At 44.9% G+C, this 26,386-nt stretch overlaps 1 protein-coding gene and 1 long non-coding RNA gene across 2 annotated transcripts; both read left to right on the top strand.

Moving 5' to 3' along the window:
- Window positions 1-1,141: 1,141 nt before the first annotated feature.
- On the top strand, window positions 1,142-6,007 carry LOC116970154 (nuclear factor 7, brain-like). Its single transcript, XM_033016865.1, has 4 exons — window positions 1,142-1,705; window positions 5,702-5,797; window positions 5,887-5,903; window positions 5,944-6,007. The coding sequence occupies exons 1-4, from the start codon at window positions 1,301-1,303 to the stop codon at window positions 6,005-6,007; spliced, it is 582 nt and encodes a 193-aa protein (XP_032872756.1). The 5' UTR covers window positions 1,142-1,300.
- A 1-nt stretch (window position 6,008) lies between these two features.
- Window positions 6,009-13,956, top strand: LOC116970152. The gene is made up of 3 exons (XR_004411033.1): window positions 6,009-6,120; window positions 13,152-13,174; window positions 13,444-13,956. It is a non-coding gene; the product is annotated as an uncharacterized LOC116970152 (long non-coding RNA).
- The last annotated feature ends 12,430 nt before the right edge of the window (window positions 13,957-26,386 follow it).

Genomic DNA, 26,386 nt, shown 5'->3' with positions numbered 1-26,386 from the left:
ATCCACAGGAACTGATCGTAAATCTATTGATCGTTGGGAAATGATCATATGTATAAATATATATGTATGTGTATATATGCATGTATATGTGTATATATGTATGTATCTATATGTGTGTATGTATGCATATAAATGTATCCATATGTATGTATGCATTTGTATGTGTGCATATGTATGTGTATACGTATGTATGTATGTGTATATATGTATGTGTGTATATATGTATGTGTATATATATGTATGTGTATAAATATATATATATGCATATCTTTATTATTACTATATAATTATATATATAATTGCCTTTATGGTTTATGTACATCGTCTTACAAGACAAATGAATTAATAGTGATTATTTAAATCAAAGTTGTTTCTGATCCATGAGAATAAACTTTATTATCTCTAACTTGCCTCTCACACACAGACACACATTCATATAAATATATATACGTTAAATTTAATTTTGTGCAGTGTATGTTAAAGCAATACAAGGGAAACTGCACAATACAATGCAAGGGAAACTACGCAAAGGAGGGGGCTGTTCCCGCTACAAGATACTCGAGGATCTTTGCTTTGGATCAAAGATTATAGAGGAGCTCTATAATCTTTGCTTTGGATCACAGCGGGTGGCATACCGGAAGTCGCGTGTCGCATTAAGAAATGGCGGCCGTGACGTTCCGTCACGTACTACACGTCAGTCCATTGGATTTCGGAGGAGTGGTCTATCCTCCGCTATAATATCTTTGCCCCCGATCAGACTGAAGAAGGGGTTCGACCCGAAACGTTACCTATTTCCTTCGCTCCATAGATGCTGCTGCACCCGCTGAGTTACTCCAGCATTTTTGTCTACCGCCCGTAATATTCGGACTCGTTTAACGAGTTACCAGCCGCTTGCTGCTGTGAAATCAGTGGGAGATTGCCAGAGGCTCTTCGCCCGGAACACTCGCAGCAAAACAACATTATCCAACAGTCTTTAAGAAAGCACCGCAGATGCTGGAAAAAAATCGAAGGTAGACAAAAATGCTGGAGAAACTCAGCAGGTGAGGCAGCATCTATGGAGCGAAGGAATAGGCGACGTTCACGGTTAATCAGTATGAAGAAGGGTCTCGACCCGAAACATCAGCTTTTCATTCTCTCCATGCAGCTTCACCCACTGAGTTTCTCCAGCATTTTTGTTTACCTCCTATTATTCAACACAGAATCAATTCCCCGCGCACTGCAGCGTGCGGCGTAGTAGACAACTGCGGTTCTGTGCGGGTTGGCAGCTTCCTGAAGGGGGGAGGAAGTGGTCGGAGTTAAAATGGCTTCGAAACACCAGATCCAGAGTATAACCGAAGACGCGATTTGTCCCATTTGCCTGGATTTCTTCACCAATCCGGTTACACTGGAGTGCGGGCACAACTTCTGCCGCTCCTGTATCACACAGAGTTGGGACAAGGAGGAGAGAAACTCCTGCCCGGAATGTAGAGAGGAATTTACAGACCGCACCCTCATTGTGAATTGGGCCTTGGCGAGTCTGTCTGAGAAAGCTAGAGAATTGAGCCTGAACACGGAAAGGAAAGAACTTCAGTGCGAGGAACATCAGGAAGAACTGAAGCTGTTTTGTGAAACCGACAAGAAGCTGATCTGCCTGATCTGCCGAGACGCGCGGGAACACAACTCTCACAGTTTCCTGCCGATTAAAGAAGCCGTTGAAAGCTACAAGGTAAAAACAAACAGAATTTCATTATCAGAATTTCCTTTCTGCATTTTGCGGAACGCGCTCCCTTGGCGATTGTTCGGTTCACACAGACTCCCACCCAAAACCAGCCCTTTGCCCAGTCACTTAATAATAATAATAATAATAATACATTTTATTTTTGGGCGCCATTCAGAAATCTCAAGGACATAGAAACATAGAAATTAGGTGCAGGAGTAGGCCATTCGGCACTTCGAGCCTGCACCGCCATTCAATATGATCATGGCTGATCATCCAACTCAGTATCCCGTACCTGCCTTCTCTCCATACCCTCTGATCGCCTTAGCCACAAGGGCCACATCTAACTCCCTCTTAAATATAGCCAATGAACTGGCCTCGACTACCCTCTGTGGCAGAGAGTTCCAGAGATTCACCACTCTCTGTGTGAAAAAAGTTCTTCTCATCTCGGTTTTAAAGGATTTCCCCCTTATCCTTAAGCTGTGACCCCTTGTCCTGGACTTCCCCAACATCGGGAGCAATCTTCCTGCATCTAGCCTGTCCAACCCCTTAAGAATTTTGTAAGTTTCTATAAGATCCCCTCTCAATCTCTTAAATTCTAGAGAGTACAAACCAAGTCTATCCAGTCTTTTTTCATAAGACAGTCCTGACATCCCAGGAATCAGTCTGGTGAACCTTCTCTGCACTCCCTCTATGGCAATAATGTCCTTCCTCAGATTTGGAGACCAAAACTGTATGCAATACTCCAGGTGTGGTCTCACCAAGACCCTGTACAACTGCAGTAGAACCTCCCTGCTCCTATACTCAAATCCTTTTGCTATGAAAGCTAACATACCATTCGCTTTCTTCACTGCCTGCTGCACCTGCATGCCTACTTTCAATGACTGGTGTACCATGACACCCAGGTCTCGCTGCATCTCCCCTTTTCCTAGTCGGCCACCATTTAGATAATAGTCTGCTTTCCTGTTTTTGCCACCAAAATGGATAACCTCACATTTATCCACATTATACTGCATCTGCCAAACATTTGCCCACTCACCCAGCCTATCCAAGTCACCTTGCAGTCTCCTAGCATCCTCCTCACAGCTAACACTGCCCCCCAGCTTAGTGTCATCCGCAAACTTGGAGATATTGCCTTCAATTCCCTCATCCAGATCATTAATATATATTGTAAATAGCTGGGGTCCCAGCACTGAGCCTTGCGGTACCCCACTAGTCACTGCCTGCCATTGTGAAAAGGACCCGTTTACTCCTACTCTTTGCTTCCTGTTTGCCAGCCAGTTCTCTATCCACATCAATACTGAACCCCCAATGCCGTGTGCTTTAAGTTTGTATACTAATCTCTTATGTGGGACCTTGTCGAAAGCCTTCTGGAAGTCCAGATACACCACATCCACTGGTTCTCCCCTATCCACGCTACTAGTTACATCCTCGAAAAATTCTATAAGATTCGTCAGACATGATTTACCTTTTGTAAATCCATGCTGACTTTGTCCAATGATTTCACCATTTTCCAAATGTGCTGCTATCCCATCTTTAATAACTGACTCTAGCAGTTTCCCCACTACCGATGTTAGACTAACTGGTTTGTAATTCCCCGTTTTCTCTCTCCCTCCCTTCTTAAAAAGTGGGGTTACGTTTGCTACCTGCCAATCCTCAGGAACTACTCCAGAATCTAAAGAGTTTTGAAAGATTATTACTAATGCATCCACTATTTCTGGAGCTACTTCCTTAAGTACTCTGGGATGCAGCCTATCTGGCCCTGGGGATTTATCGGCCTTTAATCCATTCAATTTACCCAACACCACTTCCCGGCTAACCTGGATTTCACTCAATTCCTTCAACTCCTTTGACCCGCGGTCCCCTGCTATTTCCGGCAGATTATTTATGTCTTCCTTAGTGAAGACAGAACCAAAGTAGTTATTCAATTGGTCCGCCATATCCTTGTTCCCCATGATCAACTCACCTGTTTCTGACTGCAAGGGACCTACATTTGTTTTAACTAATCTCTTTCTTTTCACATATCTATAAAAACTTTTGCAGTCAGTTTTTATGTTCCCTGCCAGTTTTCTTTCATAATCTATTTTTCCTTTCGTAATTAAGCCCTTTGTCCTCCTCTGCTGGTCTCTGAATTTCTCCCAGTCCTCCGGTATGCTGCTTTTTCTGGCTAATTTGTACGCATCATCCTTCGCTTTGATACTATCCCTGATTTCCCTTGTTATCCATGGATGCACTACCTTCCCTGATTTATTCTTTTGTCAAACTGGGGTGAACAATTTTTGTAGTTCATCCATGCAGTCTTTAAATGTCTTCCATTGCATATCCACCGTCAACCCTTTTAGAATTAATTGCCAGTCAATCTTGGCCAATTCACGTCCCATACCCTCAAAGTTACCTTTCTTTAAGTTCAGAACCATTGTTTCTGAATTAACAATGTCACTCTCCATCCTAATGAAGAACTCAACCATATTATGGTCACTCTTGCCCAAGGGGGCACGTACAACAAGACTGCTAACTAACCCTTCCTCATACCCAGTCTAAAATAGCCTGCTCTCTCGTTGGTTCCTCTACATGTTGATTTAGATAACTATCCCGCATATATTCCAAGAAATCCTCTTCCTCAGCACCCCTGCCAATTTGATTCACCCAATCTATATGTAGATTGAAGTCACCCATTATAACGGTTTTGCCTTTGTCGCACGCATTTCTAATTTCCTGTTTGATACCATCTCCAACTTCACTACTACTGTTAGGTGGCCTGTACACAACACCCACCAGCGTTTTCTGCCCCTTAGTGTTTCGCAGCTCTACCCATACCGATTCCACATCCTCCAAACTAATGTCCTTCCTTTCCTTACAGAGATTAACGGGAATAAAAAACATATAATCAGAATAAAATAAATAATAAGGACATCACAGAAACACAAATTAAAAACAGAATACAGTCCAAAAACAAAAATTCAAAAACACAATGTGAAGAGAGAGCAGCGGCAGCTAAAGCGCGCCAGCGTCCACTCTCCCTTCCGGCAGCCATCTTGGACACTGACTAACAGGATTACTTTACAGACAAAAAAAATCATCCCCCCACAATGGTTACCACTGTGGGGGAAGGCACAATGTCCAGTCCCCATCCCCAAGTTCACCCCAAAGTCAGGCCTATTGAGGCCACCGCAATTGCCTCCATGGAGCCCCGATGTTCCTGGCCGTTCTGGCCGAGTGGTGTTGATCCGGCATCGGGAGAGTCCTCTCAGCGGCTGGGCCACCTGGAACGGCCGCTTCCTAGCTGGAGACCGCGGCTTCTGGAGCCGACAAGGCCGCGCCGGTTTGGAGCTCCCAGGCTCCCGATGTTGAAATCGGCGCCGCCCGCTCCGCTCCGTAGACCCGCAGCCCGGAGGTGTTGAACACGGCGGTCACAGCTCACCGGAGCTCCAGCGCGTCGATCCAGGCTAGGCATCGCCCGCTCCGCTCCACGATAGCCCTCCAGCGCTGTGCCGCCACCGAGGCCGAGGTGCTGGGCGGTCCCCGCCAGGAAACGGCGCTCCAAGCCCGCTGGTAGGCCACGAGGAAGGGTCGACGGGGCAGCCCGGAGAAAAAGCTGCCTCACCGACCAGGTAGGGACCTAGAAGTATAATTGCCTCCTAGCCCCACATTAAAAAGTCAATTTCTCCAACAGACGAAACACAGGACTCACTAAAATCTTTTAAAAAAGCGAATTAAACGGACGGCTGCTGGTTAGCAGCCGTTCCCCAAGATGGCTCCTCCTCCCTACTTGCCCCAGTCCCAGCCACCGCTGGAGATGAAACACCTGTCCCCTATACCTTCGCCCTTACAGGGACTCCAGCAATCATTCCAGGTGAGACCGCCTTGATTCGCTTCCTAACCCACTGAGTTCTCCAGCAGTTTGTATCTATTTGTAAATCTTTCATGTGCAGTTCTGTGTCTACAGTTCATTGGTTCTGTCTGGTCTAATTGTTTTACTCACTGAATCTGAATCTCAATCCACAGGAGCAGATTAAAACATCCTTAGAGACGGTCACAAAAAATAAATCAGCGGTGGAGCAAATGGAGCAGCAACAGAAACAGAAGATTTCTGGAGTTCGGGTAAGGTTTCCAGTTTCCCTTATCTGATCTTGTGCTGTTGTCTTAGATTCCATGCTCGATATTATTGATCTTCATCTTTCATTTGACAGGAACAGTCACAGAATGTGTTGACCCACATCACATCTGTATTTGCTGAACTGCGCCAGATTCTCAATGAGGAAGAGCGGTCCTTTCACAAGGAACTCCGGGAAGAAGAGGAGAGCGTTCTAAACTCAATGGAGAATAATCTACAAGAGATTCAAGAGAAGTTAAACTCTATTCAAGAGCAACTCCTGAAGCTGCAGGAGCGGATGAATCAAACGGACAGTTTGATATTTCTGAAGGTAAGGAGTTACATATTCACTTTGATTCAGTGTAAGGGCACAATCACAAAATAGTGGATAAGTGTGCGATAAATGCAGAATTCCACAATAATTCAGGGCTGATTGAAACCAATCAGTTGGAAGGGAAGACAAACACCTCATATTTGGAGCAACCTACAACCCAACAACATGTACATTGTATTCTCCTGTTACTGTACACTGACAATGACAATTAAATATGAATCTGAATCTTACAGGTAAACCTGTTCATCCATTTGTCCCCCACAGGTATTTCTTTTCATCCCCAATCCCCGTCACCATGTTGCTTCCCCTTCTCCAACCGCTGATCCCCAACCCAACCTACTTGGCACCCACCACATTCTCTCTGTTCTGATTCCAATTCTGTTGCAAATGTTCTCCCTTTCGCCATCAGCAGCGCCATCAATCAGTCTGTCATCATAGAAACATAGAAACATAGAAAATAGGTGCAGAGGTAGGCGATTCGGCCTTCGAGACTGCACCGCCATTCAATATGATCATGGCTGATCATCCAACTCAGTATCCCGTACCTGCCTTCTCTCCATGCCCCCTGATCCCTTTAGCCACAAGGGCCACATCTAACTCCCTCTTAAATATAGCCAATGAACTGGCCTCAACTACCTTCTGTGGCAGAGAATTCCAGAGATTCACCACTCACCACTCACCAGTCATCCTCGCCCAAATTCACGTATCTCTTGCCATTTATTGCCCCAGTTCCTCCCCTTCGCCTCTATTTACCAGCACTCTCCCATCTGTTCCATAAGATGGAAAGAGGCTCCTGTCCAGACGCGTCGTGTGTACATTTCCCTCCTCAGATGCTGGCTGGCCTGATCACCATTCCACTCTATGCAGCATCTTGTGTCTCCAAATAAATGGTATATTTTCTCCGGTGTCATATTACTGCCTTACTCCCATTAACACACACCATTCCATGGCAGGACTGGCTGCATCTTTATCGGGAAGAGTAGTTGTACTTATCACATTGAGCAGTGTCATAATTTCCATGTGGTTCAAGCCAGATCCTCTCTATGTCTGACATGAACATCTGGTCACAAGCTGGCAACATGATGTCTGTGGAGACAAAGACGATATGGGTCCCCTCTTGCTGACCTACAGGGAGCAAGAGGAACCAGGGGGTGTTTGAAGTGGCAATGTAGGATCATTGGCGAATAGGATAGAAGAAAATTCCGTTCTTTATTGGCGTATGAAGTATAAGATATGATTTGACCTCTTAAGCGGGCTTTTAAAGTTTCCCAAATTAAACAGCAGGATACGGACTCAGTTTTATTAATTTCGAGGAATGTGTCTATGTTAGCTGATACAAAACTGCAACATTTTTCATTGGAAAGCAAAAGGAGATTGAGTTTCCAAAAAGGTCGTTCTTTAATATTTAAAGGAAAGCCTAGGTCCAGTATCACAGGTGAATGATCTGATATTACTATAGCAGTATATTGAATTTTCTTAACCCTAGGAATGAAGGGGCTGTCTATAAAAAAATAGTCTATTCTGGAAAAAGAATGGTGAACATGAGAAAAAAAAGAGAATTGTCTAGCAGTTGGGTTCAGAAATCTCCAGCGGTCCACATAACCATTTTGTTGCATAAACAGTGAGAAGGTCTTTGCCATACCAGAAGGTGTCCCCTTAGAACTAGACCTATCAAGCAGTGGATTAATAGCACAGTTCACGTCTCCAGAAATAATTAGCTGATGCGTGTTCAGATCGGGTATTAACGACAGAACCTTATTTGCAAAGTGAACATCATCCCAATTAGGGGCATAAACATTCACTAAAACGACAGGTTTTTGAAAAAGACACCCGGAAACTATAATAAACCGGCCATTAGGGTCACTGACTACGTCAGACGGTGTAAACTGTATTCTTTTGTTGATTAATATTGCCACACCCCTGGACCTACTATTACATCTGGAGTGAAAAATCTGACTAACCCAAGTTTTACGCAGTCTATTATGATCTTGCAGTCTTAAGTGAGTCTTTTGTGAAAGTAGTATATCTGTTTTTAGTTGTTTTAGGTGAGAAAAAACTTTAGCTCTTTTAACCGGACCATTAAGCCCCTTTACATTGCAAGATATAAACCTCACAGGATTGCCTCCATCAATATCACCATTAGCCATATTTCAAAATATGATTTAAAAAAATACATACAGCGTCTGCCATCCAAAACCACGCGAAGGCTGCATGTGAGAAGGCTACTAATCAAACAGAACAACTAATTCTCCGGACTCGTGGCCTTTATTATGAATATGATGATAAGGCGAGCCGGCTTATGGCTCACCAACTGAAGCGTCAATCCGCGTCACGGCTTATTCCTCAGATAAGAGACATAGAAACATAGAAATTAGGTGCAGGAGTAGAGGCCATTCGGCCCTTCGAGCCTGCACCGCCATTCAATATGATCATGGCTGATCATCCAACTCAGTATCCCGTACCTGCCTTCTCTCCATACCCTCTGATCCCCTTAGCAGCAAGGGCCACATCTAACTCCCTCTTAAATATAGCCAATGAACTGGCCTCAACTACCCTCTGTGGCAGAGAGTTCCAGAGATTCACCACTCTCTGTGTAAATTATGATTTTCTCATCTCGGTTTTAAAGGATTCCCCCTTATCCTTAAGCTGTGACCCCTTGTCCTGGACTTCCCCAACCGGAAACAATCTTCCTGCATCTAGCCTGTTCAACCCCTTAAGAATTTTGTAAGTTTCTATAAGATCCCCCCCTCAATCTCCTAAATTCTAGAGAGTATAAACCACGTCTATCCAGTCTTTCTTCATAAGACAGTCCTGACATCCCAGGAATCAGTCTGGTGAACCTTCTCTGCACTCCCTCTATGGCAATAATGTCCTTCCTCAGATTAGGAGACCAAAATTGTACGCAATACTCCAGGTGTGGTCTCACCAAGACCCTGTACAACTGCAGTAGAACCTCCCTGCTCCTATGCTCAAATCCTTTTGCTATGAAAGCTAACATACCATTCGCTTTCTTCACTGCCTGCTGCACCTGCATGCCTACCTTCAATGACTGGTGTACCATGACACCCAGGTCTCGCTGCATCTCCCCTTTTCCTAATCGGCCACCATTTAGATAATAGTCTGCTTTCCTGTTTTTGCCACCAAAATGGATAACCTCACATTTATCCACATTATACTGCATCTGCCAAACATTTGCCCACTCACCCAGCCTATCCAAGTCACCTTGCAGTCTCCTAGCATCCTCCTCACAGCTAACACTGCCCCCCAGCTTAGTGTCATCCGCAAACTTGGAGATATTGCCTTCAATTCCCTCATCCAGATCATTAATATATATGGTAAATAGCTGGGGTCCCAGCACTGAGCCTTGCGGCACCCCACTAGTCATTGCCCGCCATTGTGAAAAGGACCCGTTTACTCCTACTCTTTGCTTCCTGTTTGCCAGCCAGTTCTCTATCCACATCAATACTGAACCCCCAATGCCGTGTGCTTTAAGTTTGTATAGTAATCTCTTATGTGGGACCTTGTCGAAAGCCTTCTGGAAGTCCAGATACACCACATCCACTGGTTCTCCCCTTTCCACGCTACTAGTTACATCCTCGAAAAATTCTATAAGATTCGTCAGACATTATTTACCTTTCGTAAATCCATGCTGACTTTATCCAATGATTTCACCACTTTCCAAATGTGCTGCTATCCCATCTTTAATAACTGACTCTAGCAGTTTCCCCACTACCGATGTTAGACTAACTGGTCTGTAATTCCCCGTTTTCTCTCTCCCTTCCTTCTTAAAAAGTGGGGTTACATTTGCTACCCGCAAATCCTCAGGAACTACTCCAGAATCTAAATCCAGACATACACCAAGACATAACAAGCAATTCAAAAGAAATAAACAATACTTTCACAGCCTTTTATTCTTCTCTTAACACCTCTGAATTCCCCTTAGATACTATGAATATGGAAACTTTCTTAGATGATTTGGAAACACCCACACTGGAATTAGAAGACGCAGAAAATCTATACCAACCCCTTGGGCAGGAAGAGATTAATAATGCCATTATGGCGATGCAGAGTGGTAAAACCCCGGGCCCTGACGGCTACCCATTAGAATTTTATAAGAAATTTAAGGATAAGCTCACACCTGTTCTTTTAGAAATGTTTCAAGAAACTTTGGATAAAGTTTCATTACCCCCCACTCTTTCACAGGCTTCTATTTCACTTCTTCTTAAAAAAGACAAGGATCCGACTCAATGTGGATCATACCGCCCCATCTCACTTTTGAATGTAGATGTAAAATTTTTGGCGAAGGCGCTGGCTTGCCGTTTAGAATGCCAACTTCACAAAATAATCTCAGAAGATCAAACAGGTTTCATTAAAAGTCATCATTCCTTTTCTAATATCCGCCGATTGGCCAGCGTGGTCTATTCGCCCAGTGCTTCTCCGCGCCCAGAGGCTGTTATCTCTTTGAACGCGGAGAAGGCATTCGATCGAGTGGAGTGGTCATATTTGTTCAGAGTCTTGGAGAGATTGGGATTTGGCAAAAAATGTGTAGCCTGGGTTAAGCTATTATATCATTCACCCTTAGCATGTGTACAGACAAATTATTTGCGATCAGATTATTTTCAATTAACACGTGGCACTCGTCAAGGCTGCCCATTGGCTCCGCTTCTTTTTGCGATTGCAATTGAGCCCCTCTCTATCACACTTAGGTCAACCACATTATTCCAGGGCATTAGGAGAGGAAACATGGAACATCGTGTGTCTCTATATGCCGACGACCTTCTTCTTCATGTGAGTGACCCTACAGCCAGTGGCCCTGCAATTGTGCCCTTGTTGGATCAGTTTGGGATTTTTTCTGGCTATAAACTAAACCTTCAACAAAGCAAATGCTTTCCCATCAACCTAGCCCTACAGATCCAACAGGAAACCCTGCCCTTTCCCATATCTCAAGAAGGTTTTGTATATTTAGGAATACACATCACCCGCTTTTTCACATCCCTGTTTGTAGCTAACTACATGCCTCAAGTTAGCCAAATGAAGGCTGACTTTGAGAGATGGCGTAGTCTGCAACTCACTATGGCTGGGAGAGTGCAGTCAGTGAAGATGACTGTACTTCCCAGATTTCTTTACTTGTTCCAATGTTTGCCGGTTTTCCTACCCAAGTCATTTTGTAACTCAGTTAACCAATCTATAACCTCCTTTATATGGGGTAACAAGGTTCCAAGGGTCAATAAGTGCACTCTCCAAAGAGGTCGTGAAGTAGGTGGACTGGGCCTTCCTAGCTTTATTAATTATTACTGGGCATCCAATATCCAAAATATATTATTCTGGCTCCACCGACCAGATACAGACTGGTGTCTGCTTGAATCACAATCCTGTTACTCCTCGTCTCTCCCAGCTTTAGTATATTCCTCCCTGCCATTGAAACCCTCTAGATTTACATCCAACCCTTTCGTACTATCCACCATCAAAATGTTTAACCAATTTCGTTGCCATTATAAGCTTACATCAGCTTCAGTTCTGGGTCCCATTCATAGTAACCATATATTCCCCCCTCTACACTTGACTCAGCCTTTCGACAGTGGGGTTTGAATGGTCTTATGTGCATTAAGGATTTATACACTAACAACATATTTGATAGTTTCGACAACCTACACAAAAAACATGGCCTCCCACATAATCATTTCTTTAAATATCTTCAGGTTCGCCACTTTGTGATGAAACAATGTCCTTCTTTTCCTGATCTCCCTCCTGTCACAGTGTTGGATAAACTCACTCTTACCTTTGCAAATAAAGGACTGATCTCTGCAGTATATTCTCAATTGATGTATTTAGGAGATCAAAACCTGAACAAAGTTAAAGCTAGGTGGGAGGATGACCTTGGTATGGATCTGTCTGAGGAATGCTGGACAGAAGCGCTGAAAAAAGTCAACTCCTCGTCATCATGTGCTAGATTGGGGCTCATACAATTTAATGTTTTACACAGGGTTCATTTAAGCAAAGCCAGGCTTGCTAACATATATCCAGGGACGGACGCTGGCTGTGACAGGTACTCGTTCTCTCCAGCCAATCTAGCTCGTGTATTCTGGTCTTGCCCCAAACTTGTTAACTACTGGGCAGTGGTTTTTAAAACCATCAGTGAAGTCCTTGGGATGACAGTGAGACCTTGCCCGCTTGTAGCTGTATTTGGTGTAACAGATAAAACCTTGGGTTTAAATACAACCCAGTCTGATATCATTACATTTACATCACTTTTGGCCCGTAGGAGAATCTTGCTGGTCTGGAAATCTACCACTCTTCCATCTGCCGCTGCTTGGCTGGAAGACGTCATGTTTTTTTTAAGGCTAGAAAAGATTAAATTCACATTGAGGGGGTCTGTGGAAAAGTTTTATTTGAAATGGGAACCCTTTTTATCATACTTTGAGGGTCTAAAGGAACCACCTGTTGACTGAGGGCACTTGACAGTAAGTGGGGATCCGCCTTTATTCTGTTTTGTTACTTTATTATTGTTAAAAAGTGCATTTGATTTTGTGATATATAGTTGAATTGTGAAAAAATAAGCTGCCAAGGGGTGTTTAGGGAGGGTGGGTTAGGGTTATTTTGTTTATATTATTAATATTATTATTATTTATAAAAAACAAAATGGAGGAAAATGTAATGCCATACGTCAGATGTACTGTGATTTTTTTTTTTCCTCCAATAAAAAACTATTATTTAAAAAAAAAAAAAGAAGAAAATTCCAAGGCTTGTCACATAGATATTAAACGCAAGAGGGTAACAATGAGTATAGGGCGACCCTTGCTGGACAAATGATGTAATTCATGACTGGAACCAGAGGACGTTGAATCGCCCCATAAGTCCAGTATTAAATACTACTTTATTCAGACTTAATACCGGACTGATGGGGCGCTCCATCAGCAACGAGAGCAAAGATCTGTAGGAACATTGTAACAATTTGGATGAAATTTCTGCTGTCACGATGTGGACGCTGAGTGTAAATTAATGGATCTTTCTGATGTTATATATTTCAGGAGGAAACTCGTCAGAAGAGGAGGTGAGACTATCTGCACTGTTTTGGAAAGTGACCCAGAAATCGTTGATACACAAAAAAGCTATGGAGCGAAGGAAATAGACAACGTTTCGGGCTGAAACCCTTCTTCAGACCCGAAACGTTGCCTATTTCCTTCGCTCCATAGATGCTGCTGCACCCGCCGAGTTTCTCCAGCTTTTTTGTGTACCGTCGATTTTCCAGCATCTGCAGTGCCTTCTTGAACACAGAAATCGTTGATGCGGGTCTTATAACCGGGTGTTTAATTCATGCAGGGTGGGTGATGAAGAACAGACGCTGTCGGTAGCAGACGGTGCCTTGGCAATTGGAAAGTTCAATCACCCATTTTTGTTGAACACGGTGTTCAGCAAAGTGACCGGTGGCATTAAGAGAGGTAAAAACGTTTTTGTTTTAAACCGTTAGAGTACTTGATGTATTAATTACATGTACAGTGTATATTTAATACTGGACTGGGCGCTTCAACTTCCTGTGGTTCCAGGCTTGGATTACTTGCGCCTCTCTTTACGGATACTTTTCAGAATTGCAAGCAGCGATGCACAATGGGGTGCCGCAAGGCTCGGTGCTGGCACGCCAGTTATTTACAATATATATATTAACGATTTAGAACAAGGAATTAAATGTAACACCTCCAGGTTTGCAGATGTTGCCAAGCTGGGTGGCAATGTGAGCTGCGAGGAGGATGCTATGAGGCTGAAGGGTGACTTGGAATGGTTGGGTGAAAGGGCAGAAGTCAATATTCATACCGCTGGACATGGCAGTTCCCTGAACATAACCGCAGTGCAAACAACAGACAAACGTTGTTACTGCAGTGAACACTAAATATATTTAATAATCGACTCCAGCTTCTTCCCCACGAGCGATGCATGGCTAACTGGTCTATGATTCCCCGTTTTCTCTCTCCCTCCTTTCTGAAAAAGTGGAATTACATTGGCTACCCTCCAGTCCCCAGGAACTGACCCAGAGTCGAGAGAACATTGGAAAATGATCACCAATGCATCCACGATTTCTACTCTGGGAAGCAGACCATATCTGCCTTCAGTCCCAACAGTTTACCAAACACCTTTATCTGACTAATGTAGATTTCCTTCAGTTCCTCCCTCCCACTAGATCCTCGATCCCTGAGTATATCCGGGAGATTGTTTGTGGCTTCCTTTGTGAAGAAGGAAACAAAGTACTCGTTTAACTCTTCTGCTATTTCCGTGTTTCCCACCTGTCTCTGACTGTAAGGGACCTACATTTGTCTTCACTAATCTTTTCCTTTTTACATACCTAAAGAAACGTTTACAGTCAGTTTTTATATTCCCCACAAGCTTTCTTTCATGCTCTTTTCCCCCTTCTTAATTAAACCCTTTGGTCTCTGTTGAGTTCTAAATTTTTCCCAGTCCTCTGGTTTTCCGCTTATTCTAGCCAATTTAAATGCCTCTTCCTTGGATTTAACACTATCCTTCCCTCATCATCCGCCTTCCAAGCTTTATTTTTTCGCCACACAAGGAAAATAATTTCTGGAGTTCATCCATGCGGTCTTTAAATCTTTGCCATTGTATCTCCACTGTCAACCCTTTAAGTATATTTTCCCAGTCTATCCTAGCCGATACCCGTCTCATACCTTCGAAGTATCCTTTATTCAAGTTCGGGACCCTAGTCTCTGAATTAACCGTGTCACTCTCCATCCTAATGCAGAATTCCACCATATTATGTTCACTGTTGTCCAAGGGGCCATCATGTCCCTTCATTTTTTTAAATTATTTTTTTTATTTAACCTTTATTTAATCAGGAGAAGTCTCATTGAGATTAAAAATCTCTTTTACAAGAGAGTCCTGGCCAAGACAGGCAGCAGCACAGTTCCACAGTTACAGACGTTAATTTAAAAACAACAGAGAACATATAAATAGAGTCACAGTCAGAACATCATCAAACAAAGCATGTACAGACAGAAGAGCCCGCTTCAACATCATTAAGAAGGGATTTAAATCTGTTTAGAGAAACCAGCTCCTTAAGTTTAAGTTCATTCTGCAGCTGGTTCCATGCGAAGGGCGCAGCATAACTAAATGCCCTTTTCCCCAGTTCAGTACGGACTTTAGGTACAGTTAGTAAGAACAAGTCCTCAGAGCGGAGCTGATAAGTTCCTGTGCTTTTTTGAATTACATACTTCTGCAGGTATGAAGGAAGAACACCAAGGATAGTCTTATAAATAAGGATATGCCAATGATGGAGTCTGCGGGTGGACAGGGCAAACCATCCAACTTGAGCATACAACGAGCAGTGGTGCGTGAGGGTTTTAAAATTAGTAACAAATCTCAGTGCACCGTGGTAGACCGTGTCCAAAGACTGTAGGCATTTTGAAGATGCATTCATATATAAAACATCACCATAGTCCAACACAGACATAAACGTTGCAGCAACAAGTCTTTTTTTGGCTTCAAAAGAAAAACAAGATTTGTTTCTAAAGTAAAAACCTAATTTTATCTTTAGTTTTTTCACAAGTTGCTGGATATGAGGTTTAAAAGAGAGAGAATCGTCAATTATAATTCCCAGATATTTATATTGAGACACAGATTCAATCACAGAGCCCTGCAAAGTGGTGATAGGAGGGAGGTCCGAGGGCTTTGATTTAGCTTTAGTGAACAGCATGAGCTTTGTCTTGTCAGCATTTAAAACAAGTTTTAAATCACACAGGTTACGTTGCAGTGTTAAAAGTTCATGTCTGAGTCTACCTTTTCCCCAGCTATACTAATCGATTTGCCCACATCTACACCTCACCAGTGCCTCAAATATAGTGATTCTATCTCACTCCACCACCTCCTCTGTAGCATGTTCCAGATATCACCCTCTCAGTGTAAAGTGAAGCTAAATCTCAAATATACTTTAAAATTCCTTGCTCTAAAGATAAACCTGCTCTCTCTTGATCTGATATCCCTGCATGCTAATACGATTTTGATAGTTTACCCGATATCCTGCTACAGATTTTGACAACCTTCCCCATTATCCACAATTTTTGAGTCCTCCACAGACTTACTAATCACACCTCATGCATTCACATCCAAAGCATGAACATATAACATAAACAGCAAAGTTTGCAGCACTGATCTCTGCTGCACTCCACCAGTCACAGACCTCCAAGCAGAAAAATCATCCTTCTACCGCTACCTTCTACCTCCAACCACCAAGCCAATTGTGGATCCATTTCACCAGCTCGCCTTGGATCCCACCTGCCTTCACTTTCTGGACAAGTCTTACATGCGCAACACTGTCAAGTCCCTCAGTGAAGATCATATATTGGTTCACAATGAGATCAGTGTGTTCTTAGCTGTATACACCCATCAAATCCACCCGTAAAACCCCTCTCTTTCAGCGACCCTACAACCACAAGTCTCCACCCATTCTGTCCAACACCCGATCATTCAACCACTGCTTCCTTCCATGGTCCAAGCCACCCCTCCCTCTCTCTCACCCTCCACTCAAAGAAACAGGGGCGGGTCTTCTGGTCCCTCATGTCTCCCCCTCCCATTCACTATGATCATGGCGACTCCACCCCACACCTCTACCTCCTCTTTAACAACCTCAAACAACCACTCACCTCAATATCCTCTTTCTCCGATCTGCCTCCATATCTGAATAGCCCGCTTCATTTCTCCACCCCCACTGCAATCTCGCAATCTTCCTCACTCTCCGCACTCGTCCTCCCCGTCCACCCTCCCCCACCTCACAAAATTCCACCTCTCCTTCCCTGGATAAAGACTCGGGGAAAGATGTGTGTTGTCCACCCGATGTGGTTGGGGTGAAACCCCAGGCAAGGTGTCAGTTGTCCGCCCGCCTGTGACTGAGGCCGAGCGGCTTCTCCCCCGGTCCCGGGGCCGCGCTGCCCGAGTCTCCCCCCGACCCCCGGGGACTCTCTGATTCTCTGCTTCTCCCCCCAGTCTCCGTCACCCTGGATGTGGAAACAGCGCATCCGCGACTCCAGGTGTCTGAGAATCGGAAGAGGGTGAGATGGACCGAGACCGGGAGGAGTCTCCGTTACAGCGGGAAGAGGTTTACAGGCAATACGTGTGTGCTGGGATCTGAGGGATTCACATCGGGGAGACATTACTGGGAGGTGGAGGTGGCGGGGAGTCGGCGCTGGAGTCTGGGAGTCGCCGCAGAGTCTGTGGAGAGGAAGAGACCGGTCCTACTGACCCCGGAGACTGGAGTCTGGAGGATCGAGCGGCGGGGTGACGGGTTAGATGCATTCACCTCCCCCCCATCCCGTCTCCCCGCCCGTCCCATCCCCGGGAGGGTGGGAGTTTATCTCAGTTACGAGTCCGGGACAGTTTCATTTTACGACGCGGACACCAAGTCCCATCTCCACACCTCCACTGGGAATAAATTCACGGAGAAACTTTATCCTTTCTTCGGGCCTTGGGATAGAAATAACTGGCTGAGAATCCGCTCCGGGTGTGTAAAAAAAATGTAAATGTGGGAAGAGTGAAATAAACAGCAACTGAAATCAGAGCTGTCTGTCTGTCGATCCGTTCATTTTAACGCGTTAACCGCGTCCGGCAACGGAACAGAAATTACTTTAGTGAAAATATAAAGATTGAAACAATCTCCCTTCCCGCGGGTTCAGCAGCAGCCGCGGGTAGGCGGCGGGTCCTGAGCTCCGGGCTCCCCTGGGTCCTAAACTGCCCCCGAGTAACAACGCGACACAAGCGGTGTTGGTGCAGAATTCAACAGCGGCGTAAAGGCGAGTTTGGGGATAGGTGTAGATAGAAGGGAGGAATAACATCGGAAGTGTTTCAAGATCTTACTTTTGATATAGTTTTAAACTAAAATGTATTTACAAATAAGATCCGACATAATATTTATAGCGGATAGATGGATAGAGGTGTTTTATAAATTGATATATATGAGGGAGCTTGAATTGAGTTACGCGAAGTGCGTGTAGGATGGTGTTAGTGTGCGGAGATTGTTGGTCGGCGTAGACTTGGTGGACCGAGGGGCTCGTTTCCACTCTGTGTCGTCAAATTAAACAAATTGCGAGCAATTTCGCAAAGTGCAAAGTGAGTAACTCAGCTGGTTTCCCCCAAGAATGATACCCAAAGCGTTGAGTTACTCCAACACTTTGTATCCACAAGTACATCCACTTCCTCCCAAATGAGGAACTTCAAACAGGCTGCCAGCTGGCGTCACCTCGTCCGTTACTCAATTCTCCAACACATTGCACAACACCGTATCATGCAAACTATTCCAAGAATCATTTCACCCATAATTTTGCTGGAGCTACTATCGAAAACAGAGAAAAACATAGAAAAATAGGTGGAGGAGTAGGCCATATAACCATATAACAATTACAGCACGGAAACAGGCCATATCGACCCTTCTAGTCCGTGCCGAACACGTATTCTCCCCTAGTACCATATACCTGCGCTCAGACCATAACACTCCATTCCTTTCCCGTCCACATAACTATCCAATTTATTTTTAAATGATAAAAACGAACCTGCCTCCACCACCTTCACTGGAAGCTCATCCCACACAGCCACCACTCTCTGAGTAAAGAAGTTCCCCCTCATGTTACCCCTAAACATCTGTCCCTTAATTCTCAAGTCATGTCCCCTTGTTTGAAACTTCCCTACTCTCAGTGGGAAAAGCTTATCCACGTCAACTCTGTCTATCCCTCTCATCATTTTAAAAACCTCTATCAAGTCCCCCCCTTAACCTTCTGTGCTCCAAAGAATAAAGCCCTAACTTGTTCAACCTTTCTCTGTAACTTAGTTGCTGAAACCCAGGCAACATTCTCGTAAATCTCCTCTGTACTCTCTCTATTTTGTTGACATCCTTCCTATAATTAGGCGACCAAAATTGTATACCATACTCCAGAATTGGCCTCACCAATGCCTTGTACAATTTTAACATTACATCCCAACTTCTATACTCAATGCTCTGATTTATAAAGGCCAGCACGCCAAAAGCTTTCTTTACCACCCTATCTACATGAGATTCCACTTTCAGGGAACTGTGCACAGTTATTCCCAGATCCCTCTGTTCACCTGCATTCTTCAATTCCCTACCATTTACCATGTACATCCTATTTTGATTTGTCCTGCCAAGATGTAGCACCTCACACTTATCAGCATTAAACTCCATCTGCCATCTTTCAGCCCACTCTTCCAACTGGCATAAATCTCTCTGTAGACTTTATAAATCTACTTCATTATCCACAACCCCACCTATTTTAGTATATCTGCATACTTACTAATCCAATTTACCACACCGTCATCCAGATCATTGATGTACATGACAAACAACAGTGGACCCAAAACAGATCCCTGTGGCACCCCACCAGTCACCGGCCTCCAACCTGACAAACAACCATCCACCATTACTCTCTGGCATCTCCCATTCAGCCACTGTTGAATCCATCTTGCTACTCCACCATTAATTCCCAACAATTGAACCTTCTTAACCAACCTTCCATGAGGAACCTTGTCAAAGGCCTTACTGAAGTCCATATATACAACATCCACTGCTTTAACCTCATCAATTTCCTGAGTAACCGCTTCAAAAAATTCAAGATTAGTCAAACATGACCTTCCAGGCACAAATCCATGTTGACTGTTCGTAATCACACCCTGTTTATCCAGATGTTTATATATATTATCTCTAAGTATCCTTTCCATTAATTTGCCCACCACTGACGTCAAACTAACAGGTCTATAATTGCTAGGTTTACTCTTAGAACCCTTCTTAAACAATGGAACAACATGCGCAGTACGCCAATCCTCCGGCACTATTCCCGTTTCTAATGACATTTGAAATATTTCTGTCATAGCTCCTGCTATTTCTACACTAACTTCCCTCAATGTCCTAGGGAATATCCTGTCCGGACCTGGAGACTTATCCACTTTTATATTTCTCAAAAGTGTCAGTACTTCCTCTTCTTTGAATCTCATAGTTTCCATAGCTACTCTACTTGTTTCCCTTACCTCACATAATTCAATATCCTTCTCCTTGGTGAATACCGAAGAAAAGAAATTGTTCAATATCTCCCCCATCTCTTTTGGCTCTGCAGATAGCTGTCCACTCTGACTCTCTAATGGACCAATTTTATCCCTCGTTATCCTTTTGCTATTAATATAGCTGTAGAAACCCTTTGGATTTACTTTCACCTTACTTGCCAAAACAACCTCATATCTTCTTTTAGCTTTTCTAATTTATTTCTTAAGATTCTTTTTACATTCTTTATACTCCTCAAGCACCTCATTTACTCCATGCTGCCTATAATTATTGTAGATCTCCCTCTTTTTCAGAACCGTGTCCAATTTCCCTTGAAAACCATGGCTCTTTCCAATTTTTACTATTTCCTTTCAACCGAACAGGGACATAAAGATTCTGTACTCTTAAAATTTCACCTTTAAATGTACTCCATTTCTCTTCCACATCTTTCCCATAAAACAAAATGTCCCAATTTACTCCTTTTAAATCCTTTCGCATCTCCTCAAAGTTAGCCTTTCTCCAATCAAAAATCTCAACCCTAGGTCCGGTTCTGACCCTCTCCACAATTATATTGAAACTAATGGTATTGTGATCACTGGTCCCGAACTGTTCCCCAACGCATACCTCTGCCACCTGACCCGTCTCATTCCCTAACAGGAGGTCCAGCACCGCCCCTTCTCTAGTAGGTACTTCTATGTATTGCTGCAAAAAACTATCCTGCACACATTTTACAAACTCCAACCCATCCAGCCCATTTACAGAATGTGTTTCCCAGTCTATGTGTGGAAAATTGAAATCTCCCACAATCACTACCTTGTGCTTACTACTAATATCTGCAATCTCCTTACATATTTGCTCTTCCAATTCTCGCTCCCCATTTGGCGGTCTATAATACACCCCTATAAGTGTTGCTACCCCTTTCCCATTTCTCAGTTCCACCCAAATAGCCTCCCTAGACGAGCCCTCTAATCTATCCTGCCAAAGCACTGCTGTAATATCTTCCCCGATAAGCAATGCAACACCTCCACCTCTTGCCACTCCAATTCTATCACACCTGAAGCAATGAAATCCTGGAATATTTAGTTTCCAATCACAGCCCTCCTGCAACCATGTTTCACTGATCGCCACAACATCATACTTCCAGGTGTTAATCCAGGCTCTGAGTTCATCCACCTTTCTTACAATACTCCTAGTATTAAAATATACACATTTAAGAAACCCACCCTCTCTTATTCTCTGTTTATTGTCTTTTTCTTCTCTCTCCCCTACATTTTGGGTCAGAATGCTACCATTCTCTGCCTCCTGCCTCACACACTGACTGCTAGCTTTCCCAATTTGAGTCCCTCCCCCCAACCATACTAGTTTAAAGTCTCCCCAGTAGCCTTTGCAAATCTCCCCGCCAGGATATTGGTCCCCCTCGAGTTCAAGTGCAACCCGTCCTTTCTGTACAGGTCGCACCTTCCCCAAAAGAGCTCCCAATGATCCAGAAAATTGAATCCATACCCACTGCACCAGTCCCTCATCCACTCATTTATCCTCCACCTCGCTCCATTCCTACTCTCACTTTCGCGTGGCACAGGCAGTAACCATGTATTTATATTATGTTTTTTATCTCCAAGAACAACATGGTGAAACCAAAATGTATACAAATACCCTTTATAAAATCTGACAAAATTTAACCACATGAGATTTTTTTTCTATTACAGGTACAAAGCTCAAATTGTGGAGTACAGAGGCAAATAAATAAATAATGTCCCAAACATTATGAGGGCAATGTATTTAGCTGCAGACGTTTTAAACTAGGCTGGGTGGGTTGTCAGCAAAGGTACTAGAACAAGCCGTAGTAGGTGATGTGTAATTTTTAGCGCCATCTTGGGAATCGACTTTGCGATTAGTATCTTTGCCTGCAAGTACAGAGAACGCAGTGCCATGTTAGTCATGCCAGCGCCGCACATTAATGTTATTAAATTGAGGCACATGAATGGGGAGCCCCATTAGTCTGCAGCCGTGATTAAGTGATTCGAGTCAGCTTGCATCATAGCAACAGCGTTCCTAGCTCCGTGTACTTAACGCTTTATCCCTGAGGAAGTAATTTCTCCCATGTTTGGACCATGCAATTCATTGTGCAAACTTTTTTGAATGGGATTGCAGTGAAAAATGCACGCACTCTGGGAGGGAAAATGTGGGAAGTTTCCCCGATCTGTCCTTGGGTGCTTGCATTCACTCATTAACTTTTATTCACATGTTAAAAACTAATTAAGTGGCAGGTAATTTGCTTAGACATTACACACATTCAGTAACAAATTGGCCAATTGTGAAAATGAACACTGAATAAGGTCTTATCTACTTATCTACATGTAATTCTGGAGAGTCAAACGAGCACTCGGAACAACAACCGGCTCCTCTCCCTGCCCTGTTGAACGGAGCGGTTCAGGAGATCCTTCACCCCTGCAGCCATTAGATTTTATAATTCGGACCGCTAGGCTGTAGGGGGATGCATTTTGCAATTTTTAATTTTTAATTGTTAATTATTGGTCTTTTTAAGTAATTATTGCTCTCAGGTAGTGTCCACATTGTATTCTATGTATTTTCTGTCTGCGTTCGTTTTGAATCTGTGGGTTTGTTGGTTGGGGGCTTCTGGACATCTGAATTTCCCTGAGGGGATCAATAAAGTATTTATTATTATTATTATTATTATTATTATTATTACTTCTCATTTAAGATTGAGAACATATAATGTAGGTATATTTAATTTTGTGAATCAAACAATAAATGGAAAAATGCAATTTAAATTTTAAAACTTCCTCAAGTATAATTTAGACAACATTTAAATGGTTTAATGGGACTTCAAAAAATCAAGATCATGATATATTTAAGAAGGAACTGCAGATGCTGGAAAATTCAAGGTAGACAAAAATGCTGGAGAAACTCAGCGGGTGAGGCAGCATCTATGGAGCGAAGGAAATAGGCGACGTTTAGGGTCGAGACCCTTCTTCAGACTGAGGAAGGGTCTCGACCCGAAATGTCGCCTTTTTCCTTCGCTCCATAAATGCTGCCTCACCCGCTGAGTTTCTCCAGCATTTTTGTCCACCTAAGATCATGATATATGTTAAATTCAAAACTAAACTATGGTAGCAATGTACATTATTCATGTCTAAAGCTAGCACTTCTGTATCAGTGTAGATATGTATACACTACATTTTATTACACTAATATAGAATGAAAAAATATCTTGGCATGCGTTCATGGATATTTTATTCACAATATTAGGATTTCATAGAGAGAGAGAGATGGATTGAAAGAAAAGGGTAGATCAACAAATAATTAGAGGAAATCACAAGAAAGAAATATATATATATATATGTGTGTGTGTGTGTTTATATATATATAATATTTATAATATTATAATATATATAATATTTATAATATTATAGGCGGCGCGGCTCTTGCCAGCAGCGGCCTCTGCAGTCCGTCTGCGTTTTTATTATTTTATGTCTATGTTTTAATGTAGTTTTTGTTATTTTTGTTGGGGCATGTGTGTGGGGGGGTGGGGGTGGTGTGGGGGGGGAGGGGGAAACTTTTAAATCTCTCCCTGCACGGGAGACCCGACCTTTTCTTTGTCGGGTCTCCGTTGTCGTTGGGGCTGCAACGAGGAGCGGCCTCCAACAGGAAAACCGGGGACTCCAGTGCCGACACTCACCTCACCGTCGCGGAGCTGGCCGAGTCCAGAGCGGGTGGAGCTGTGGTGGACGCTGCTGCGGCCCGACCCCCGGAGATTCGGTGGCTGCAACTGCGGGTTTGGCGGACGGCACCGGGAGCCCGCGGGTCCCTGGAGGGAGACCGCTTTTCGGGGCTTCCGCAACGGCGACTTCTCCCGCCCGAGTTGCGGGGTTGAAGAGCTCCTGGAGCGGGGCCTTACAGCACCGCCCCGCGCGGCTTGGAATGGCTGCGGGCTGCGAGCGCGCGCCGGGGGCTCTAACACCAAGACCCGGTGCGCGGCCTTGCATCACCCGGCGTGGCTTTAATGGCTGCGGGACAATTCGCCATCGCCCGCCGGGGGCTTTGACTTTGACTCTGACATGGGGGGGAGAGTGCAGTGGAGAGAGAAGTTTTTTTGGCCTTCCATCACAGCAATGTGATGGATGTTTATGTAAAATATGTTGTGTCTTGGGTCTATTTGTTGTAATGTATGGCTGCAGAAACGGCATTTCGTTTGGACCTCACGGGGTCCAAATGACAATAAATTGAATTGTATTGTATTGTATTGTATATACACACATATATATCACATATATATATATATATGTTGTAGCGGGGACTTACAGCAGTCCAGCCAAAAGCCAAACAGATACAAGTGGCCAAAAGCCAAACAGACACAAGTGGCCATAAAACCAAGCGGCCACAAGTGTTTACGTGAGTGGACAAGGGCATTGTCTAAAGCCAGCTCTATATTCTGATGAAACAACAATGTGGATCTGAATCAGCGTTGACCCGACATTCTGCTTCCCGCCCGCTGGATGATGTGACCATCCGCGCCTGCGCACTGGGATGGGGGGGGCCGGTGACGCAGTGGGGACGCAGAAGGACGCAGCGTGTCCGCGCGTGCGCAGTGGGCCCGGGGGCGGGGGCGGGAAGGGGCGGCCATTTGTCGTCCTCACGGTGAACGGGATCGGCCTCGACGCCTCGACGCCCCGTGTCCGGCTCCGGGTGAGTGAGTGAGTGGCGGAAGGAAGGTCTTTATCCCGGGGCGGGAATCTACCCGCGAGGGGACTAACTGTTCTCCCGTCGCCGGGCGGGAGCGGGAGCGGCAACGATGGGCAGCGGTTGTAACGTCGACACCAGACGGCGCCCCGGGCCCCACGTCACAACCCCCGGGCCCCACGTCACAACCCCCTGGGCCCACGTCACAACCCCCGGGCCCCACGTCACAACCCCCCCCCCCCTGGGCCACGTCACAACCCCCCCCCCCTGGGCCCACGTCACAACCCCCTGGGCCCCACGTCACAACCCCCCCCCCCCCCCCGGGCCCCACGTCACAACCCCCTCCCCCCCCCCCCCCTGGGCCCACGTCACAACCCCTCCCCCCCCCCCCGGGCCCCACGTCACAACCCCCCCCCCCTGGGCCCACGTCACAACCCCCCCCCCCCTGGGCCCCACGTCACAACCCCCCGGGCCCCACGTCACAACCCCCCGGGCCCACGTCACAACCCCCGGGCCCCACGTCACAACCCCCCCCCCCCTGGGCCCACGTCACAACCCCCCCCCCCCCCTGGCCCCGCGTCACAACCCCCGGGCCCCACGTCACAACCCCCCCCCCCCCCGGGCCCACGTCACAAACCCTCCCCCCCTGGGCCCACGTCACAACCCCCTCCCCCCCCCCCCCTGGGCCCACGTCACAACCCACCCTCCCCCCTGGGCCCACGTCACAACCCCCTCCCCCCCTGGGCCCACGTCACAACCCCCTCCCCCCCCCCCCCCCCCCTGGGCCCACGTCACAACCCCCTCCCCCCCTGGGCCCACGTCACAACCCCCTCCCCCCCCCCTGGGCCCACGTCACAACCCCCCCCCCCTGGGCCCACGTCACAACCCCCTCCCCCCCCCCTGGGCCCACGTCACCCTCCTCCCCCCTGGGCCCACGTCACCCCCCCCTGGGCCCACGTCACCCTCCCCAGCTGGGCCAGCGCTATAGGGAGAGGTTGAGTAGGCTGGGACTATATTTCATGGAGCACAGGAGGATGAGGGATGATCTAATAGAGTAGCAATGTTACAAAATTTTGAGATTTTAAAAATCAAGTCTGTAATTCATCCCATCAGATAAAGCATAAAAATAAGTTTAATTTGACACCTAATTCACTTTCATATCTCAAGTATTTAAAAAGTTATGGCCATTTTCATACTGGGAAATGAGCATCTTGTTCCCTATTGATTTTCTATGGACATAACAAAAAAGCTGTGATCGTGAACAGTCAAAAGCCCATAACTTTCTTAAAAATTAAGAGAACTGAATGAAATTTTCAGTTATCATAGATTGAAGCATTCTGAAACAAATATAAAATAATCTTACTTGGATGACCTGAAATTAAAGCATATAATTAGTTAGTTACCTAATTGTAGCTAATTTCAGACCAATTACTAGATCTAAACATCTATCCATTTCTTAATAAATGATTAACATTTTTAAATAGCCTAAATGTCCAAATAATATTCACAAATAATTCACAATAA

Source organism: Amblyraja radiata, unplaced genomic scaffold, assembly GCF_010909765.2.
Source record: "Amblyraja radiata isolate CabotCenter1 unplaced genomic scaffold, sAmbRad1.1.pri scaffold_575_ctg1, whole genome shotgun sequence".
NCBI lineage: Eukaryota > Metazoa > Chordata > Chondrichthyes > Rajiformes > Rajidae > Amblyraja > Amblyraja radiata.
This window is presented reverse-complemented; position numbering and strand designations above follow the sequence as displayed.